Source organism: Nicotiana attenuata, unplaced genomic scaffold (assembly GCF_001879085.1).
Source record: "Nicotiana attenuata strain UT unplaced genomic scaffold, NIATTr2, whole genome shotgun sequence".
NCBI classification, from domain to species: Eukaryota; Viridiplantae; Streptophyta; class Magnoliopsida; order Solanales; family Solanaceae; genus Nicotiana; species Nicotiana attenuata.
The window spans coordinates 57,731-67,270 of NW_017675309.1; the positions used below are offsets into that span (position 1 = coordinate 57,731).

At 44.9% G+C, this 9,540-nt stretch overlaps 1 protein-coding gene across 1 annotated transcript; it reads left to right on the forward strand.

Moving 5' to 3' along the window:
- Positions 1-5,764: 5,764 nt before the first annotated feature.
- Positions 5,765-7,722, forward strand: LOC109219934. The gene is made up of 4 exons (XM_019384400.1): positions 5,765-6,247; positions 6,398-6,476; positions 6,540-6,673; positions 7,645-7,722. The coding sequence occupies exons 1-4, from the start codon at positions 5,765-5,767 to the stop codon at positions 7,720-7,722; spliced, it is 774 nt and encodes a 257-aa protein (XP_019239945.1).
- The last annotated feature ends 1,818 nt before the right edge of the window (positions 7,723-9,540 follow it).

The window sequence follows — 9,540 nt, forward strand, 5'->3', positions numbered from 1 at the left end:
CTACACCCGGTAGATTTCCCTAGCACTGAGTATTTACATTTGGGACTACGGATCGGCATTCCGGTTGATCCCCGCGCATTATGAGTTGGACTACGGGACTGCACCTGGGAGATCCAATGGATATTTATATTTGGGGACTACAGGATGGTATCCTGGGAGATCCCCGGTTTTATCTCTGTGAGAGCTGTATTCCTTTCCGTGATTATTGTATCTCTGTTATTGTTGTTGTTGTTCTTTCTATCATGTGTTACTCCTTACTGTTGTACTTAACTATACTGTCTTATTCTATACTATTATACCTTGTATTTCATCTAACCTCAGTAGGGCTCCGACTTTCCTCGTCACTACCCGACCGAGGTTAGGCTTGGCACTTACTAAGTACCGCTATGGTGTACTCATACCCTTTCTACGCATGTTTTTCATGTGCAGATCCAGGTACTCTCACTCAGTCTTATCACCCTTGAGGCGAAGCGCTTTTGTAGAGACTTTGAGGTTTATCTGTCGCGTGCGTAAACCGAGGAGTCCCTTTCTATTCTCTGTACTAGTTTAGCCCTTCTTTTTTTTCCTTATTGATAGACATTTCTAGAGTTAAAGCTTTTTTATGTATCTCTTAGCTTGTGATTCATGGGATTCCGGTTTTGAGAATTGTTCAGTTTTTGAGATCATGTGTTGGTACATGCCGAGCGGCATCTTAAACACTTCTATATTTGTTAATCTTCAGTTTTTATTAGTTTTTTGCATTTTTTTTCCTTTTTCCACAAATTGTTAGGCTTACCTAGTCGTACAGACTAGGTGCCGTCACGACAGTTCACGGAGAGTGAACTTGGGCCGTGACAAGTTGGTATCAGAGCTCTAGGTTCATAGGAGTCATGAATCACAAGCTAGTTTAATAGAGTCTCGCAGATCGGTAAGGAGACGTTTGTACTTATCTACGAGAGGCTATGTAACTGTTAGGAAAATTTCCACTTCATTTGATTTTCTTGTCGTGCGAGATTTTGATATCACAATCCTAAACTTCCGTCTTCTATTCTCTCACAGATGGTGAGGACACGTGCTACCCGAGATGATCAGGCACTCGCGCCCCCTACTGGAGCCGTCAGAGGCCAGGGCCAGGGTAGAGGCCAAGGACGCGCACGTGGTGGAGCTAGAGCACCCGCGCGAGGTGCCACCAGCAATTCCAGCCGGAGTCTAGACACCTCATACGCCTGCTACTACTACTCCAGGAGACTCTGGCGCAGTTTATGACTGCGTACACTACTCTAGCTCAGGCAGGGTTGCTTCCCCTTGCTGCAGCTACATCTCAGGCCGGGGGAGGAGCACAGACTCCCGCTGCCCGCACTCCTGAGCAGCGAGTGCATGTTGATCAGGTCCTAGAGATTATTCCTCTGCAGCCGGTAGCCCCAACTCAACCCGAGGAGAGGGCCGTAGCTTCAGAGGAGGAGTAGAAGAGGCTTGAGAGGTTCAAGAAGTATCAGCCTCCTACATTTAGCGGACTAGCCTCAGATGATGCTCTTGGATTTCTAGAGGAGAGCTATCGTATCCTCCGTACCATGGGTATATTAGGATCGAGCAGGGTTTCCTTCACTACCTTTCAGCTTCGAGGAGCCGCCTATTAGTGGTGGCGTGCTTATGAGTTAGACAGTCCGGATGAGGCAGCTTCCCTGACTTGGGCTCAGTTTTTAGATATGTGCACGAGAGAGTATGTTCCTCAGAGTCTCAGGGATGCTTGGCGCGCAGAGTTTGAGCGTTTTAGCCAGGGTACTATGACTGTCTCGGAGTATGCTGTCCGTTTCACCGACTTGGCTAGACATGCACCAGCTTTGGTTTCTACTGTTCGCGAGAAGCTTCGCCGGTTTATTGAGTGGCTTATTCCCAGCATCAGTTCTAGCATGGCTCATGAGTTGGAGATGGATATTTCTTATAAGCAGGTGGTGAGCATTTCTAGAAGGATTGAGGGTATGCATGCTAGGGATAGAGAGGAGAGGGAGGCCAAGAGGTCTCGAGTGTCGGGCCATTATTTTGGTGCCCGTGCCCCAGTTGCAGGTCCTCATGGTAGGGGTTATATGATTCACCCTGTTCATTCAGCTCTTCCAGCAGCCAGTGGTATTCCAGCTCCTCCCAGACCTCAAGAGCCTTATTATGCGCCACCAGTATCTAGTGCACCTCCTGCACGGCGTGCTTCCAGTGGTCCGAGCAGCAGACCTTGCTCGAGCCACTCATAGCCGCCACATCCTCCCAGAGCTTGGTTTGAGTGTGGTGACACACGCCATATGGTGAGGGATTTCCCCAGACTTAGGAGGGGTGCACCTCCATAGACTTCTCAGCCACAGCATGCCCCGCAGAGTTCTCAGGCTATGATCACAGCACCAGTTGCTACCCCACCTGCTCAACCAGCTAGAGGTGGAGGTCGGGGAGGAAGAGGTCGCCCTTGAGGGGGAGGCCAAGCTATATACTATGCCCTCCCTGCCCGTACCGAGGCTGTCGCCTCGATTCTGTCATCACAGGTACTATCCTGGTCTGTCATAGAGATGCACCGGTTCTATTCGATCCAGGCTGCACTTATTCTAATGTGTCCTCTTATTTTACCCCGTATTTGGGCGTATCCTGGGATTCTTTAAGTTCTCCTGTTTATGTTTCTACTCCTATTGGAGATTCTCTTATTGTGGACCACGTTTACCGATCGTGTTTGATTGCTCTTAGTGGTTTTGAGACTAGAGCCGATTTGCTATTGCTCAGCATGGTAGACTTTGATGCTATTCTGGGCATGGACTGGTTGTCGCCCCATTATGCTATTCTTGATTGTCACGCAAAAACCATGATGTTGGCTATGCCAGGTGTACCGCGAGTAGAGTGGAGGGGTACCTTAGATCATACTTCCAGTAGAGTTATTTCATTCCTTAAGGCTCAGCATATGGTTGAGAAGGGTTGTGACGCGTATCTAGCTTATGTGAGAGATGTCAGTATTGATACCCCTACAGTTGATTCAGCCCCAGTAGTACAGGATTTCTCTGATGTGTTTCCAGCTGACCTTCCGGGCTTGCCGCCTGATATTAGGCTATATAGATGATATTTACACCTTAATATTACCATGCTTTATTGTTGTTTTATAGGCAAATTGATAAGAAAATGCTCTAATTGGTGTTCTTTTGCTTTGCAGGGAATAATCTAAGTGAGGAAGCACTACTGAGTGTTTTGGAGTCAATAATGTGAAGAAAACGCCCAATCAAGAAGCACCCGAGCATAAAGAAGCAAAAATGGACTGAGGTGAAATCCATCGCGACCGCGATGGTACAGCGGTTGAACCGCGGCAAACAATTATGCGAGCCAGCATGTTCAGACTTCACCGCGGTCTTGCGGTGAACTGTTACATTGCCAGAAAATTGGGGACCAAAGTGTGTGATGCGGGGAAAACTTGTTCCAAACCCTTATAAACTTTAGAAGCTCGCCCAAGACATAATTAAGCTTGTTTTTAGACAACTTTGGATGCAAGAACAAGTGTGAGAAGATCAACCAAAAATTAGAGTTTTTCTATCTCCTTTTTATTCTTCCAATTATACATTATGAACAACTTTGTAGTTTTATCTTATTTTGTTATGAGTAGCTAAACAATTATCTAGGGTTGATGGAACCAATTGTTGGTTGAAGTTTTGACTCAAATTGTTATAATTGAGCCGAATTTATTATATGATTGTTGAACTACGCTTTGTATGGTGATTAATTGAATAGGCCCTTGATTAATCGTTTCTAATTACCTCATATTGCTTGAGAAAGAATATTAGGTTAGACTACTGTTGAACAACACCACTTTTGGGTAATTGAAGAGATTCATTACTTGAACTTAAAAGTGGGTTTAGAGATAACGAAACTTTGGTGGGATAAATTAGAGCTGCACATATTGTCGGCTAGGGTAGTTCGAGAGAATACTCTAGTAAATTATCATAGTTGATCGAGAGATAATTACGATAACCTCTAGCTCTTAACCTTCATAGAGTAGTACGGCGAGATTATAGCAAACGATTTAAGATCTAAACTAGCAATTGGGGAAATCACTGCCCTAGACCTTTTTACCATTGAATTATCTTTAATCTAGCATATTGTTATTTCTGATATTATTTGAAGGAGTTAATCAAAAACCCAAGATTGATAGATAAAAATCTGCATCTAGAAATTGGTTGAGTTGATAATAGCATTGCCAAAGAGTTGTTATAGATAGGTTAGTTCCCTGAGGATTCAACTCCGGACTTAAAATCGGATTATATTTGCAACGACCGCTTTGTCTTTTAGAAGGCATAGTTGGGCGTGATCAAATTTTGGATCGTTGCCGAGGATCTAACGGTGTTATTTATTACAACATAGATGTAGTGTTAGAATTATTAGTTTAAATCAATTTTCGAAGGTGTTAACCAATCTTTTCATTGATATTTCTCACGTTTGAACTCTTGTGGAATTCAGGTGTATGCCTAGAAATTCTTCGAGGATTGGAGAACTGCTAAAAGGACTCTCAGACCCCGAGAAACCATTCTGGGCATTGAACCGTGCCAACAAGAGGATCCAACAATCACAACAACCACACCAGCTTGAATTTGACATGGGTGACGTAGAAAATGTCAACGGAAACGTTGGGGATGCGCCAGACGCCCCAAACGTCAGAGTAGTGGCACCTCTTATGCCAGAAGCTACACTTTATGATTGGGGACAGCCTACAGCAGACAACCTGGCTACTGCCATAGCTGTCCCCCCAAGTCAATCGGAGACATTCCAGATCACCAACAACATGCTGCATCTTTTGCAGAATAAGGGATTGTTCTCTGGGTCACACATTGAAGACCCTCAGCAACACTTGAAAAAATTTCTGTCGATTTGTGTGACCCAAAGGCAGCCTAATGTGACCCTAGAAGCTATCAAGCTGTTATTGTTCGCGTTCTCTGTGACTGAGGAAGCTCAGACTTGGTTGAATTCGCTCCCTATAAATTTCATTGTCACCTGGGAGGAATTAGTCAAGCAGTTCCTGCATAAGTTCTACCCGCCCAATAAGACTGTAAGACAGATTGATGAAATATTGCAATACAAGCAGCAGCCGACTGAGACCTTGCATGAAACTTGGGAAAGATTCAAATGGATGCTAGTGAAGTGTCCTCACTATGGTATTCCAGACCAGATGCTCGGCCAGAGGTCCTACATGGGGTTAGCTGACAATCTAAAGGCCAATGTGGATGCTTCAGCTGGAAGTGCATTTCTGAGTAAGACATTCACTGAGTGCAAAGTCCTTCTGGACAAGATGTCCCAGAATTTGGGGTGGATGACTAGAGGTACAACACTGGCACCCATAGTACATTCAGTTCCTCTTGACCCAAATAATTTGCATGCAGAGAACATAGCCACACTCATGACTCAGATGAGTATATTGACAAAGAAGATTGAGGAGATGGGTACAAAACAGGTGCATATTGTTGACACAACAAATGGAGGACTGTGTACACACTGTGTTAATTAGTCTTATATGTGTTCATGGAGTGGAGAAGGTGACAATCAAGGGGTAAGAGAAGATATGAATTATGTCAACAACTTTGGGGGTCAGAGACAAGGAGGACAGCAGTGGAGACCGGCACCAAATCAGCAATACAGACCAAACATGCCACAGCCTGGAGGTATGCAACCCCAAGGCCAAATGTTTCCAGTACCATATCAGAGACAACAGGGCTATCCACAGTAAAATCAGCAATAGTTGACATATCAGCCACCTCCTCAGCAACAAGATAACAACATGTTAGAGATCAGGAGTATGCTTCAACAACTCATTGGAACAAATGGTAAGATGCAGGAAAAGTTGGCAGTGCATGATTCAGCAATAAAGAACATTGAAACTCCGTTGGGGCAGTTGTCTATGGCCTTAAACAACCGCCCCCAGGGAACATTGCCAGCGGACACAAATATTAATCCCAAGGAGCAAAACATGAATCAGCTTATTGCAGTAAGTCTCCGGAACGGGAGAGATTTAGACAGAGAGCAGGAGATTGCAAAAGCATGCAAAGAGACTACGCTAGCCACTCTAGTTCCATTAGAGGTATACGAACTAGCAGAACTTATTGAAGTGGTGGTTGAACAGGGTCGGGATGAAAAGGGTAAGGCTAAGGTGAGTGAACAAGCTGCAGAACAGGTGGTACCTCTTGTGCCACAGAACCCCAACAGAGAGAAGCCAGCAAACAGTGCGCAAAGGGTGATACCTGCACCATTCCTTCAGAGACTGGTAAAACAAAAGAAGGAAGATCAATACAGGAAATTCATGGAGATGCTGCGTCAAATTCAGTTGAATATTCCTCTAATGGATGCTTTGAGGGAGATGCCAAGCTATGCAAAGATGATGAAAGATCTAATGTCAAGGAAGTTTAATTTTCAGGACCTATCCACAGTAACTCTGACTCAGACATGCAGTGCAGTAATGACAAGACCCATGGCTCAAAAGATGTCTGACCCAGGTACCTTTACTATTCAGTGCACCATTGGAAGTTATGCCTTTGCAAAGGCATTATGTGACTTAGGAGCCAGCATAAATTTGATGCCTCTGGCCATATACACCAAATTGGGCATTGGCAGAGCTAGACCGACTTCGATGCTGCTGCAACTGGCTGACCGCACGGTTAAAAGACCAACTGGGATTCTTGATGATGTGCTGGTACAAGTGGGGAAGTTTGTGTTCCCTGCAGATTTTGTTATTCTATATTGTCAGGTAGATGAGGAGATACCTATCATTTTAGGGAGGCCATTCTTAGCCACTGGGAGAGAACTGATCGATTGGAAAACTGGGGAATTAAAAATGAGGCTGAACGATGAAGAAGTCATATTAAACGTTCAGCAATCCATGATGAGACCCAGTGAATATACTAATTGCTCCCTAGTGGAAGCAGTGGATGTGATCCAACACGAAGATGATGTGACCATGACTGCTAAAGATCCATTGGAGGCATGCCTGACAAATTTAGAGGAGATGGATGGTGAAGGGTTGGCCGAGTGGGTCATGGCACTTGAAGGCTAAGGATTCTGGAAAAGGGAACCTCAGTTCGAGTCCCTTGAGTTAGAAAAAAGGGCTACACCTCCAGCAAAACCATCAGTAGAGGAACCACCCAAACTAGAGCTGAAATAGCTCCCAGCTCACCTCAGGTACGTTTTCTTAGGGCCTGATTCTACTTTGCCTATTAATATATCATCCGGTTTGCTAGATGTGCAGGTAGAGCAGCTCCTACAGGTACTACAGGAATGTAAGACTGCCATTGGTTGGACCATGGTAGACATAAAGGGTATCAGCCCAGCCTTCTGTATGCACAAGATTCTCTTGGAAGAAGGGCACAAGCCTTCCAGAGAACATCAACGAAGGCTGAACCCGAATATGAAAGAGGTGGTGAAGAAGGAAGTGATCAAATGGTTAGATGCGGGAATCATCTTCCCCATCTCTGACAGCAATCGAGTCAGCCCTGTTCAATGTGTGCCGAAAAAGGGAGGAATGATTGTCGTACAAAATGAAAACAACGAGTTGATCTCAACTCGTACATTCACGGGATGGCGGATTTGCGTGGATTATCGGAAATTGAACACAGCCACCCGGAAGGACCACTTCCCCGTTCCATTCATTGACCGAATGTTTGACAGACTGGCCGGGCGATCGCACTTTTGTTTCCTAGATGGATATTCGGAGTACAATCAGATCTCAATAGCCCCCGAAGATAGAGAGAAAACACCATTCACTTGTCCATATGTCATCTACGCCTTTTGGAGAATGCCTTTTGGGCTTTGCAATGCACCGGCGACATTTCAACGGTGCATGTTAGCCATTTTTACAGACATGGTGGATGACATTATGGAGGTTTTATGGATGATTTCTCCGTGGTGGGGGATTCACTCGAGGACTGTCTTCACAACTTAAGAAGAGTGCTCAAAAGATGTGTGGAGACAAATTTAGTGTTGAACTGGGAGAAGTGCCATTTTATGGTACAAGAAGGGATAGTCCTGGGGCATCGAGTGTCCAACACGGGAATTGAGGTTGACCATGCTAAGGTTGACGTGATTGAGAAGTTGCCATCGCATACTTCAGTCAAGGCAGTGAGAAGTTTCCTTGGGCACGCCAGGTTCTATAGGCGATTCATAAAAGATTCCTCCAAGATTGCTAACCCGTTTTGTAAACTCCTTGAAAAGGATCACCCCTTTGTGTTTTCTAATGATTGTAGTATGGGAGCAACCATTTGAGCTCATGTGCGATGCAAGTGACTATGCCATAGGAGCAGTCTTAGGGCAGTGAAAAGATAAACTCATGCACCCGATTTACTATGCAAGCAGAACGCTAAGTGGTACACAACTCAATTACACCGTGACGGAGAAGGAGATATTGGCTGTCGTTTCTGCATTTGACAAATTCAGGTCATACTTGATTGGCTCGAAAGTTATTGTTTGCACTGACGATGCAGCAATCAGGTACCTGATAGAAAAGAAGGAGTCAAAGCCACGCTTAATTCGCTGGGTTCTTCTGTTACAAGAATTCAATTTGGAGATACGTGACAGAAAAGGGACAGAGAACCAAGTAGCTGACCACCTCTCAAGGTTGGAAGGAGCTGAAAAGAAGGTAGAGGTCGAGGACATAACAGAGATATTCTCAGATGAACAATTACTAGCAATGACAATGGAGGAGGTACCGTGGTATGCTGACATTGCTAATTATTTAGCAAGTGGTATTGTACCTCATGAACTCTCCTCTATTCAAAAGAAAATGTTCTTTCGTGATTGTCGGTCTTATTATTAGGATGAACCTCTATTGTTTAAAATCTGTGTAGATAACATGATCCGGCGGTGTATCCCCGAGAAATATCAAAATTCTATTTTGCAGGCTTGCCATGCTTCACCATATGGTGGACACTTTGGAGGAATTCGCACAACAGCTAAGGTGTTGGAGTCGGGCCAACTCCGTTCAAGGATGCCCATGCTTGGATGAAAAGCTGCAATCAATGCCAGAGGACAGGCAACATATCTCACAGACACGAGATGCCAATGACCATAATTCAAGAGGTGGAGGTTTTTGACATATGGGGGATCGACTTTATGGGGCCATTTGTCATCTCGTATGGTAACAAGTACATATTGGTAGAAGTTGATTATGTCTCCAAGTGGGTCGAAGTAGTGGCTCTCCCGACCAATGATGCTAAAGGGGTAACAGGCTTTCTGAAGAAGAACATTTTCACACGTTTTGGCACCCCATGAGCTATACTCAGTGATGGCGGAACACATTTCTGCAATAGAGCGTTCGCAAGGCTGTGGGAAAAGTATGGAGTTCGTCATAAGGTAACCACCCCGTACCACCCACAGTCGAGTGGGCAAGTTGAAGTGTCCAACAGGGAGATAAAAAGTGTCCTTACTAAAATAGTGAATGCAACAAGGACTGATTGGGCGAGGAAGATGGATGATGCATTGTGGGCGTACCGCACAGCCTTCAAAACTCCAATTGGTATGTCATCGTACAAGTTGGTGTTTGGAAAGGCATGCCACCTCCCGGTAGAG